At 42.2% G+C, this 13,179-nt stretch overlaps 1 protein-coding gene across 4 annotated transcripts in view; it reads right to left on the minus strand.

Moving 5' to 3' along the window:
• The window catches only part of PRSS12 (serine protease 12), an 82,447-nt gene extending 70,474 nt beyond the window's left edge, over window positions 1-11,973 (minus strand). For all 4 annotated transcript variants that reach the window (XM_067558686.1, XM_067558685.1, XM_067558688.1 and 1 more), the window contains exons 1-2: window positions 11,141-11,973; window positions 1,410-1,548 (exon numbers count right to left, since the gene is read on the minus strand). In XM_067558686.1, coding sequence (XP_067414787.1) covers window positions 1,410-1,548; window positions 11,141-11,573 — 572 coding nt within the window. In that variant the 5' untranslated portion in view covers window positions 11,574-11,973. The remainder of the gene's footprint in view (window positions 1-1,409; window positions 1,549-11,140) is intronic.
• Between the last annotated feature and the right edge of the window lie 1,206 nt (window positions 11,974-13,179).

Raw genomic sequence — 13,179 nt, forward strand, 5'->3', positions numbered from 1 at the left:
AAAGATTTGCTAAGGTGTCAACATTTAAAGTGCACCTCAGATAGGGGGTGCAAACTCACATAGAACATCTAATCACATGAAGCCCTACGTACCAACAACACGAGGTTTCACAAAAATCTAATTATGACCCCCGAAGCTTTTGTTGGAATGGGTGCGTGCAGGGGAGTAATGTTAAAGTGACGGACCATGTGTCCCTGGAAACCAGCAACATCTCTGTTGTTAGGGCCTGTTTAGGAGACACTGTTGGTTTTAAAAATTGCACTGCCCAGTTCTGATCTCACTTACATTGGTATAGCTCCACTGATTTGAATGGAATATCTCCTGATTTACCTCATAAACAGTGAGGTCAGAATCAGGCCACATCTCCCCTCCCTCCCCCACACTCCTGCCCCAGTTTGTTTTTATTCCCCTGATGAGTCTAGAGATCTGAAGGAGCTACTGACCAAATGAGTCCATGAAACTAGCAGGGGGGTTGTGAGTATGTATGCATCAAAGACCTCCCTACAGCTTAACAACATCCCTCGGACTTTTCAGTGAGCTGCCTCCTCCATCAAGTTCTCAAGCCATCCCTTCTTTGCATGCAGAATCAAATTTATAGAGTGGTAGGGAGGTTGCCTGACACGTCTCTTGCTATCCCAGGCACAGCTCCCCAGTGCTCATGGAAACAGTCCTTGCATGCCCTAACCTTTCTTGATCAGTGTCCCAGTTTCAGTTTGAAAACTTGGTTACCATCTTTGCCTCTGAATCTCTTCAGATGCCAGAAGCAGCCTACAAACCAAGTGTTGATTCTCACAGCAACTCCTTTGAAACATTACAAGAACTGGTGGTAAGGATTCTGGGGAGAACCAGCTTTAACATACAAGACAGAACAGGTTAAACACCTAAGGCAGCAAATAGTGTTGCAAAATGCTTACTAACTAGTTATTGTGTAACTGTGGACTGGTGAGTAGGGGAGCTTTTTTACCTTGCCTCAGGCAGCAAATGCTTGGTGCATCTGAGGAGTAAACAGCTGTGAGTGTCTGAATGTTGGGTCATGAGAGGAAAGACATTAGACTAAAGCCTAATGTTATATTCAGGCGTTGCTACACAAATATCTTAATAGCACTGGACAGTTATGGATTCAGTTGCAAAGCCTGCAACACAACATCTATTTATTTCTCTAAAGAAATTGCATACAGGTCTTATGTACACATTCCCAACTCTCACTAATACCCTTGCTAAGAAGGAGTACCACTTTCTCTGTCATTTAGAGACTATCAATTGAGAATGAAGCCATCACTTAAGGCCAACTCTTTTTTTCCAGAATAATATCCCATTCATAATGGATTTTAAAAATAGTTGTCAAACACAGAGCTCTTAAAGATGACATTGAAATAAGCTGATAAATTTGATCTGGGACTAAAACTTACCCAAGCTCAAGCTGTCGACATATGACTGATGCATCATTATTGTCCCAATGACTGCTGCAGATTGTTCCCCAAATTCCATTCAAATAAACTTCAACTGTGCCTTCAAACTCATTTTTGCCACCTCGAAGTCGTACTGATCCTAGTTAAAAGAGAATTTTAAATTCTATAAATAAGATGTTTGCAGTCCAGGACTGAGTTAACTCATGCCATTTGAAGGATACGCAGTCTCAGTTCCACTCTGCTGTGAATCCTATTTCATGTATCATGTACTTACTTCAAGTTTGTTAAAGAGGTAGCTCCTAGCACACTCTGGTATCTAATAATTCCTTTCTGTTGATTCACAAAAGGAGGTAACCCATTCCACATAATTTAATGAGGAAATGTCTTGGTTCTGATACTGCAGCCAAAATATCAGACGTGGGGGGGGAGAGTGTATGTACATGAATTTTAACATTGTCAATTATCTATATAATTTGTCTCCTTTTTTATAATGAGTGCTATATTTTTATCTTCCATCTGATTTAAAGGAATTATAAACAATCAAATAGATTGCATAGCTTCTGCACTGACCCATATAACATTATGCATATCATAGATGCCAGCAATTTATTTCAGGCCAATGAATGCATTTGTTCAGACCTGCCCTTAAACAAAAGCCTTTATCAAATTCCCATATAAAACAAGCTAAAAACATACTCATAACACACATTCTTTTTTCAGTCTTTGTGTATATGTCACCAAAATACAGATTGAGAGCACAGCACACAAAAATCGAGAAATTAAGTAGTATTAACTGTAGATACCACAGTATTCTTTCCAACAGTGTAAGAGGTCCCTATAGCTGCATGCAATTCAAGCACCAACTGCGAAAGTGTGAAACAGTCACAATCATATTTGTTATGCTACAAAGGGAGTCAAATGAATGGGCCATAAAAATGCTACTAATGCAACAAGAAATAATATATTGCTGTTACCAAATACTGTGGATGAGTTTTGCATGAAATATCACGTGATCCACCTGCCTATGCTCTGTTCTATTTAATAGCAGAGAATAGGTCCTCTTCTATAATTTTTTTAAGGGGAAAATATATTTCTAATTGTAATAAGAGCTAGGCTAAATTTTTGTTCCCCTCCCTACAAATTTAACTGAAAGTCTGTTCTGTTTTTAATTCAGTTCTCCAAAGTTATAAAATCTTGAAGGCAAAGCACTGCCAAGCAACTCAAGTCAATTAACCTCAGACTCGGTATATGGGTTTTTTTGCCCATGACTTATTTTCACATCGTGTTATACAGTAATACAATTGCCACTTATTAAAATCAATTTTATAAGGTGACTGTTTTTACAGAATACATGATTTTTTAAAGGTTTAATTATAACAAAACTACATATAAGCACTGAAAGAATAGCATTTTGAAGACTCTACTATACATCTGGATAAATCAATATTTTACATTTATAGCCCTCCCCTTCACACAGAGACATAGCCAGATACACACACTGGAATTTTGTTCCCTATTTCTGTGCGTTGCAAAATCCTTTTGGATAGACTATTATTTTAATCACAAGATCTTCTCTGCAGACACAACAATATTTAGAACAAAGTGATTCCTGACATACCAAAAAGGGGGCTTTAAAAGTTGACTGTCTCCTAAAAAATAATAGATTTATTTTTATACAATGATCTTTTTCCTTTCACAATCCTGTCGGACACCCACTGAAAGCAGTAAGAATTCTTCCTGCATAAACACTGCAAGCAAGACCTTTCTGTTATCTGGATAAGAAAATACTTGAAAAGTAAAATTCTCCATATCTTGACTTCAATATTCTTCTCTTCTTGCATCTACAGAATTCCCAATGACAACACTGAGACTACTCACATACAGAGATAAGACTGGAATAGCCAAGATTAACTCTGCACATTGGAGAATTTTGCCCTATAACCTGAAGTCCTTTGCTTGTCTAACATTGCATAAAACAAGAGTCAGGATTGGTCCCTCACTTTATTCAGCATTTTATTTTATAACTTCTCCAAATTTTACAAGTCCTCTACAAAAGTTTTATTTACAGGATGTCTGTTTGCACAATACATGACAAAAGTAAAATGATACAGTACTGTATGTACTTCATATGTACTCCATGCATTCTAAAGTATGTGTGAGTATATATCATATGACTAATGTCATAATTATGTAGTGGACAAAACTAAACAGCAAATAAACTAAATCTATTTTCTCCAAAGTTTACTTAAGATGTTGCCATGTTCTGGCACATCGACAGCTGCAACTCTGAATTTGATTCACTGGCTGAATATAGTTTTAAAATACACAAATTACAAAAGTGATATGTAACTTCTATATGAAGAAACAGAACTAACTGTAAATAAACAACAATCTCTTAAACATTTTTAGTCTGGCTATTTTTATAGATAAAACACTTGATTTTGTAATAGGCCTAGTCTCTTAATATGAAGTATATGATGTACCACAGTGGAACAAAAAATTACATTTATCAACATGAGTACAGTAAATGCTAAATGAGTACAGTAAATTGCTAATCAGCTGTTCATTACTATAGCCTTACTGAGAAGAAATGATAACGTATTTTCCTGAATGTAAGTGATTCTGTGCATGCATTTAGGGCCCTAATCCAGCTTCTGTTACGTCAATGGAAAAACTGGTTTACTTCAATGAGAACAGAATCAGATCCTTTGTTACAAGAAAATAATTTAAAAGGACATCACCTTGAAAATCATATATTGTAAATCTAACCCCCCCAAAAAACTGTTACTAATAGTTCCTTAAAAGAAAAATGAAAATTTAGAAAGCCCAATTTACTTTTCACTATTCTGTTTTTTCAATTTTCATCGTGGAAATGAGACTAACAAGTCAATTTGAGACTTAGTGCAGCTGTGTTTGGGTCTGAAAGCTACAGGAGAATGTCTTATTATTTAAAAGCAATAGTTTCCACTGGAATCTTGAAAAATTGCAGAAACATTTCAATTGGTCTTAGGGTTTTATAAAAGCTTGGGGTTTTTTGTTTTTTTTTTTTACAAAATTTAAGCTTTGGCCCAAATTTGTGGACATAGTTTAAAGAGACATTATAAGCCAGTCTTGCCATCACACATTCAATTCGCTTAATAAATAAAAATAAATGGCAGGATTGCGCCCTCTTAGAAATACATTTAATAAATCCTGCACAAACTCCCATGTCTGGACACATCCCTTACCTCCTGAACAACTATGGAAAGAAATAAGAATGTCATGAGGTGCTGGTCAATATGTATGAGGGGGGTTACAACATTCTTCTTCAGCGTACACAAGTATAGAACCAGTAGGAAGTGAAAAATTATTCCCCACCCCACACAAACTACACATTCTTTCCCCAAGGGAGAGGGTTTGTGGCCTTACAGAGGTGAAAGAGAGACACAGCTTACTAACAAAGGGTTCATATGTCCAGGTCTAATCTTCCTATATAGCCCTCTGCACTACAAAGCAAGGTGTCCATAGAAGCCAAGTCCATTGACTACTTCCCTGGCAGTTGTGCGACTACCCCCCTCTCTGGAGGGGATACAGGCTCTGGAATAGAGTTAACTCTGGCAAAGCAGGATAACCTCGTGGATTTCTGCTCAAACTGCTGGGTTGGGGGAGAGTAGAGTTAATTTTAAAATGCTGAAACTTAAAAAAAAAAAAAAAAATCAAGAATTTCAATGAAGTCAAAAAAATTGACCAGCACTATAGGAAGCATGCCACAAAGAACTACTGCTTGTCTCCGCTACCGCTGTACCCCACACACCCCCTCAGAACCAACTGAGCCCTGACCATCACCTACAGCAGCTTCCTAGGTAGGAACAAACACTGGAGCTTCTGCTTCTCCCTGCCCCATCTCACACCAGTTTTTTCCCATGCAGCCAGATGAGGGAAGGGAATACCTGGTCCATGGTGGTCTCAATGGATACAGATATTCCTTTCTGATTAAGAAAAAGTTAAGTGAAAGACATTTAACCAAGCTCAAGTCCACCTCCCCCACTACTTGTGTGAAGCAAGTTTGTTAAAGATGTCAAAACTATGTGGATTAACAACTGCAGATGCAGAAATAACTAAAACAACAATGGAAACAGAGCTGGATGAAGATGTAAATGTCCCATGCTCCTGGACTCAAGTGATTGCATCAGAATCTGTTTCATTTACTTACTTCTAAGTTTCCAGCTGTCTTGGTTTCAAAGAAAAGCTTGGAAAGGTGGTCTAAACATAACTGATGCAGGGAAATCTCCCTAAGTCTGCAGGTTGCCTGAGAAAATGCTCTGAGAGCTGCATCTCTATGGGGGGTTATCGCCAAGACTCTCTGTTCTAAGGAGCCCCCTCAACACCACTCCAGGAAAGGACTCTGTGGCAGGAGAAGAGTGCTGCGAGTGTGCTCTCTCCCTAAGCAGATTGCTCTCCCACATAGAGAAATGGGGTCAGATCCCTGCTGCCACCCCATATGCTCTCAAGGGTAGGAGGACCCTGCTGCCACTTTTGGAAGGAAGAAAGGGGGTTCTGCCTGGTTGGGAAAGGAGAAATCCCCATGGCATGGGGATGAGGCACAAGGGCAGAGTTACTAGGTGGGGTAGGAGGGGATGTCCTAGTGTGCCCCAGGACCTCAGACTGCCTTCATCTAGCTCAGAATGGAAGAGGATCAGAAAATCACATTCACAGGACCGTAAACCTACACGCACACATCAGAAGCTCCCTTTCACTTTTTCTACATGTTTTATATTACTGAGGGGAAAACATTTCCATTGTGTTTCTCAATCAGTTTCACTCAAGGTTACTGACAGTTAATTGTGTTTATATACAGTTTGGTAATTTTAGTTGTTCTGGGATCTGCCCCAAGTCAGATGGGTTTCATAGCTGGTGTCATGCTTTGCATTTAGAAGCAAACCCAACCTGGTTTAGCTTCTAAATGCAAGTAAGGGTATCTGTTCCGGTATTGCTAAGACTTGCTCTGCAGCACCTGCCACATAGGCTCAGGATGAGACACAGGGAAATAACTCAGCCAACTTTTAATTAACTCTAAAGAACAGATGGGCTTCATGTTTCTTGCAGTTTGTAAACAGTATGACTGTCCCACTTGCCCCTCCTGTTAGTTTGCTCCTTAATTTAAAGATTCTGGGTGTCTGTATCCTACATCTCACAAAGCACAAAGTCAGGATAGATTGTACTTGAATCAAATAAGATGAGGATCACTTCCAATGGCTTATGTGCAAATATTACAGCAGCAGTGTTTATGGTCTTAGCTAACCATGTGCCAGCATTTCCTTTATAGACTGCTACCTTCAAAGGTTTGTAACTTGGATGTAATCTATTTTTGAGGAGGGGGGATGGAGGCTGATACTTGATGCCCTTAGTCCTAGTACTGGCTGTTCTGAGTTGCTCTACCCTTATAATTTCAGAAGAAACATCTCAAGTTTGGAATAACATGTAAATAGCTAACATCTTTATTTTCATTTTGGGATATACCACAACACAGTGTGGGCTAGTACTTAATGAATTGTTAGAAACATTTGTTTTAAAGTCAAACAGTGGAGCAGACAGTGCCAGAGAAAATCATTGCACTAGCTTTCCATCCTTGATGGCCTGGGATCAATTGCTAGTTAGATTCAAACTGAAAATGAGTTTGGTGGTCTTATTCTTGTACATAATGGACATTTCCCCACAACATGTAATCCCCTCAGTCTGAACTGATTAAGCAAAGATAGGGAATGATCCGTGACTTGTATAACTGGGCCTGTTCTAATTAAGGACTGAACTGCACTGACTGGTCTGTATGGGGATGTTTAGTGCAAGAACTGCTTATGTTATTCAATCCAATACCCACTGAAGTCCAATGGGACTCTCTTAATTGACTCCAAGGTGTGCTGATCAGGCCTGAGAAATGGGAAGACTCCCATTGACTTTGGTGGGTATTGGATCAGACGCTATGCCTCCCTGTAGAAAATGCTCTTAATACCTCATTTTCATGAGCATTAAACTGTCTAAAATAATTATCTAATCCATGTAGTTTACCCTTTGGGGGGGAAATGGATATTATGCATCCATGAGAACTACTCTTTCAAGAGCTATCAAGGGATTTTAGTATAAAGTCTTACTGCACATTCAGGGACGTTTAAGACTGAAAATTCCTAAATACTGGTTGAATATTGATTGAAAGAGTTCCTTGGAGTATTGTGGTTCATCATGCCAGTGATCAATGACTTAAGACTCCTTTAAAAATAAATTGAAATGATGGGCCTGTAATGGAACTGCAATTATCTAGCTATGGATCATCAGGGAGTTTCACAGTGTAGAGCTGTAATAAGAATGGCTCCAAAGAAGTTGTTTGGGTCTTAGAGAAATATGACTTTCAGGTACAATTTTTAACCCATGTGCCCCCTTTTTTTTAATTCCCCAAATTTCTGGAATATAACATTACAGCTGATGTTCAGGTAGAGGCTTGATCCTGCTCTCATACCAGTATAAAGTAGTGGTAACTCAACTGGCTTTCATGGAGTTACCCTAACATAACTGGTATAAATGAGAAGAAAATCAGGCCCTGAAATTCTGTAGACCTGGAACTTATTTCCAACTCTGCCACTGATTTATGCAATCTTGGGCAAGTCAGTTAACCTCTCTGACTTGTTTTCCCCATTTGTAAAATAGGAGAAAAAAGAGCACTTACCTATCTTTCTCTGAGATTCTCAAATGAAAGACATTATCACAGTTATATGTTGCACAACTATAAATGCTAATATAAACAAAGTCTTGACAGGGTAGTATTATAGTAATTTATTTTAATCTATGGTTTCTTTGGCTAATCAAACATTTTTTGTTAGGCTGCTCTCAAAATGTAAGCAATATGCAAATGTCTATCTATTCAAACAGAAGGAAATGAAACAAATACTTTAAACTATAAAAACTGGAATTTCCTGATGACACACAGCGCAATTGAAATGAGTTTTTTTGTTTGTTTGTTTTACTAATGTTAAAACATAAAGCAGTTAAGTACACAAACACATGCGCACACGCAAAAGGTCTATCCTATTAACATTAAGGATAAGGCTTAAACTTAAAGCCAGGAAACTCAGAGTTAAGGCTTTACACATGCCATAGCATCAAGCTACTGCAGGTGCCTAACAACTGTGAGCTTCCATACCACACGTGCAATATGAGGGATAGACAGAGGAGACTAACTCTGAACATCCTGCTCTTTCTTGATGTAAATCACATCTTTAACATAACTGTATTCTCTACTTTATAGAGGAAACTGTTTATTTTGAGTCACTATTTATATTATTCTTTGTAGAAAATGGGGTTGACTTGTTGCCACGTTCTATCACACACGTTGCCTAGAATTTTTGGTATTTCTTTGATGAAGGCTTTAAACACTTGTCCCACTGACTCCAATGGGAGTTTGCTATTAATTTCTTCAGGACCAGAAGACTATCTTTAGTTGGAAAGAGTTAACTACTGGATAATACCTATGCCCTCTATCTTGACTGGTACTAGATACAAATTTCCTTTTTGTAAAATAGTAGCTTAAATCGACAGCAAAGAAGTCAAGTTAGGGCCAACTCCTGCAGTCCTTTAAAGAGCTTTCTGCTCCCATTGAACTTAAAGGGAGTTTTGTCATTGACTGAAATGGAAGCAGTTTGGGATTTTGTAGGCTCTGACACATTAATAGCTCCTGATTCCACTTGACTCCGCTGGTCTAAGATGATCACAAAGCCCATGGGGAACCAAATTGAAAAACTGGGAAAAGAGCTATTAAAATTATAAAATAAATAGGCCAACATTCAAACGCTTCATCAAACTTAGGACTGTATTATATAAGCTTGGGGATGTTTGTTTTTTGTTTGTTTTGTTTTTTTAAATCAGTGTTTAGTTATCTATTCTCCCCCAACTCTCTTATGGCATTAGCTGCCTGGTACTCTCCGTGAGGAACCACCTATAAGAGAATGGGGTTATGTATCTTGTTGGAGGGGTACAGAAAATGGTGTTGATTTTGAACATAAATTTCAAATAAGTGAATGAGGGTAATCCATCACTTTTATTTATGTATAAATAAACAATGTAGCTGTTATTCCACATACATTTCACATGATGCATCATAGCAACCTGTATAATTATCTCATTATTCACATCACTTTCCCTTTCTCAACTTCTCACACATTCTGGAATTATTGCTCAAAAAGAGAGAGAAGCACTCCCCACTACTATGGTTGTGGGATCTGAAAAGGAAATCAATCCTTAAAGAAAGAAAAGCATAAAAAAACCCAAAGAACAAAATCAATTAAAAATACACTGGTTGCCTACACTATGATGTTGCAAAAGACATGAAAAGAAACTTGTACAACAGGCAGATTTTTTTTTCTTTTATTTCTTTACAAAAGTTTGAACTTATTGGGGGAAAAATAGATATAAAACAGGAGACACTTTCCTGATCCTGAAGGAAATGTTTACATCTAGGGAAATCATTCAAAATCAGATTATCCATGTACAAATTTGACCCCATGGAATGCTGCTAATAGTGGTGAAATTTATGGCTGATCCCCTGCTGAAATCCCTCCTCAGTCCTTACTCAAGCAAAACTCGCATTAAAGTCCATGGGAGCTTTTGTGAGTAAAGAAGTGCATGCAGTATCTGACCCTCTGGGCTGGTTACACACATACAGTACAAATAGTCAAGCAGCTGCATTAACTTGTCTGCCTAATTTTCCCAGGATTAAAAAAAGTTGAAAGATGCATGCTGCCTGATTAAAGCAATGCTTATTTTGATTAGCAAATGCCCAGAGAAGTGCATCAAAGTACAAAAAGTAGATTACCAGTGTGCTATAACTTGAATGAGTGTCATACTTAATACAACTTTTCAGTTCAAACAACATAAGAAATATATTAGCCAAAATAAGAACAGAACAGAAACATTAGGTTGTGAGACAAAGGTACTGATGCCTTAAAGGTTAAAAACATCCTATCGGAGTATCTCTTAAGTATGCTGTCATTTTGGTAAGCTGCTTCAATTTCCTGTTGCCTGGAACTTTTGTTAGTGGGCAAACTTAGTGTAAACCTCACCCACTTCCACAGTTCGGTGAAAATGAGATTCAGACAGGTCAGTTTAGCTAAGACTCACTGAAAGAAAGTCATTAACTGTACAAAATTCCTTTCTAGTTAAACGGGGCTCTGCCAAAGTCCCCTTTACAGAAGAAATAAATGGCCATTTGCACATACTTAACACGTGGAGATTCTCTCTATAGTATAACCAGTGTATGTTACCGCATTTTCCTGGTAAAATGGGTTCAATCCAACAGCACACCCCCCCGGGGCACCCAGTGCACGCACACAAACAATTTAGCACGCAGCACAGCCACATCAACCACGCCCAGCCGAGACAATACACACAGCAGCCTGCACACGCTCAATCCTGCAATCTGAACCCACTGCGCGGCTAACACACAACCTGCCTACGCACAGAGCAGCCGCTGCATGCGCACGCACGTCTCCCCCCAGCAATCAACCCACTCGCCCAGCCATTTCGACACGCCACGCAATACACCCAGCTGCCAGCAACCACCCGCCTATGCAATCAGTGCAGCTGTCCTTCTCCACCTCGCCCCAGGTATCCGTCCGGCTGCTAAGTGAGGACAGGCTGGAGCGGCGCCCGGGGGGCGCCTGCTGCCGTCGCCTTTGCAGCGCTCTGTGTCTCTCCCACGCGCTCACCTTGTTTGCAGTCACAGTAGCCCCAGTCCAGCCGGCCTCGGGGGTTCCGGTAGAAGCACCAGGGTCTGCTCCTGCCGTCGGGGTTCCTGCAGAAGTTGTGCCGGCCCCGCAGCCCGCTGCCCGAGGGGGTCTTCGCCACGAAAGCGGGCACCTCCGCCCAGGGCAGGCACGCGGCCCCGAACTCGGTCACGTTGACGAAGCGCCCCCGGGGGCCGTCGCCTGCAGGGCAGCCGGGCTGGTGCGGGGGGGCGGCCGGGGGCTCCTCCCGCGGGGCGTCGGGCAAGTGGGGTCGAGGGTGGGGATGCTGGGCGAGCGGGCGGGGACGGAGCCGGCCATGAGCCGCGGCAAGGGGAGAGACGGCGTCAAAGCTGCCCAGCGCCGCGGCTCGGGCCGTCCCTAAAAGCAGAGCCACCAGCAGGCTGGGTAATGTCATGGTGCCAGGGCCGCCTCTCCCGGCCAGGCCATCACCCCCGCGGAGCTAGTCCCAGCACTGTGAAGGGGGGAGGCGGGGCCGCCGCTTCCCACTAATCCTGCTCCCCCCCCCCCCCTCGCGATGCGCACGGCTCCCCTCCCCCTGTCCGCCGGGCGCCGAGGCGCTCCAGAGGCGAGGTACCTGCCCCTGGAGCAGCGAGCAAGGAGGGCAAATTGCTGCTCTCAGGCTTGGCAGCTCCGCCTACGCCACACCAGGCGGCACCCAGGGAGGGCCAGTCCCTCCTTCTCCCGCCCGCTGCCCTGGACGCCCCTCTTTGGGGGGTCCAGGCGTGGGAGACAATAAACAGCAGCGGAGAGGAGTTGGGAGGGTGGATGGGAGCCATCCCGGGGTCCCTTCCTGCTCTCTCTTGCCACCCCCAGCTGGGGTCCCCACGCCATCTCCCCCTCAGCCTCTCCCCCTTCCATGCTCTCTCCTTCCAAGCCTGCGTCTCCCCAGTGGTGCTGTTGGAACAATTTTTATAGGGGGGGCTGAGAGCCATGCAAGCCCTGTGTATAATGGAAACCACTTTAAGCCAGGGCATGCGATAGCAACCCTATTTCCAGCACCTATGGCCAAAGCTGCCTCTCCCCCTGGAGTCTCGGCTGCCCCCTCACGCTCCTCTTTGAAATCCCCCCTTTGCTTTCTACCCAGTACCTCCCTCCACTGGAGCGCCATCTGCTCTTCCCCCACCTCTGTCTGCACCCGGCAGGATCGTTCATTTTGGTCCTGGTCCCTCAAGTTTCTCCACCTTTCTTTCTCTTCCTCCCCCCCCCTCCCTTCCCTCTGAGATGGACACACACCCCAAATCCACACCCACAGACCCTTGCAGTCTCTTTGACACCCTCACAAAGAGACACAGGAGGAGGGAGTCTGCACACCAATTCACAATGAAACCTCTGGGGCGGGGGAACGTGTAGATTGAAAGAGAGAGAAACACACACCCAGCGCCAGTATGGGGGGGTAGGGCGGGGGGAGAGAGAGGCAGAGATTCCCGAACGGGTCTGGAAAACACAAAGGGATTGAAAAGAAATGCAGTAGGGGGAAATGTCTTTGAGGGCTTCCTGCCTCTCCCAGAACCATGTGATTTGCATAGTAATCCTCCCACCCCAAGATTTGTGGGGTTCTACCTGATTTAGTAGTAGTCCTTGCTTTTCTCCTTTTATCAGATTCCACATCATCAGTTTGTTCAATTAAAGGCCCCCCCCCCGATTGTTTTTTTAAATCTATATTAATATTTTACAAAGTCTGAGGCTCTTTGGTTAAAGAAGTATGCTTTACTTGGCAGCTCCGTGCTGCAGCATTAATCTTTGGATTCCTCTGTAGTTTTCCTTCTTCCCCAGATGTTTGTTGCTGGTAGGCAGTGTCACTCCGGCTGAACCTGTCAATTGGTGCACTCAGGCTGCTCTTGTATTCCGATTAGATCTCCACAGAGAGTGTGAGGGAAAGATTAGTTTTCTTCTTCAATCGCCCTTTCCAGTTCTCCACAAAGTCCCCAACACACATGCCACAGTCCACAGCAGCATGTCCCTGATAGCTGTCCCTGACTGAGTGAAAGGAGCAAAACAGT

Source organism: Emydura macquarii, unplaced genomic scaffold, assembly GCF_026122565.2.
Source record: "Emydura macquarii macquarii isolate MOO-44397 ecotype Brisbane River unplaced genomic scaffold, CSIRO-AGI_Emac_v2 contig_2171, whole genome shotgun sequence".
NCBI classification, from domain to species: domain Eukaryota; kingdom Metazoa; phylum Chordata; order Testudines; family Chelidae; genus Emydura; species Emydura macquarii.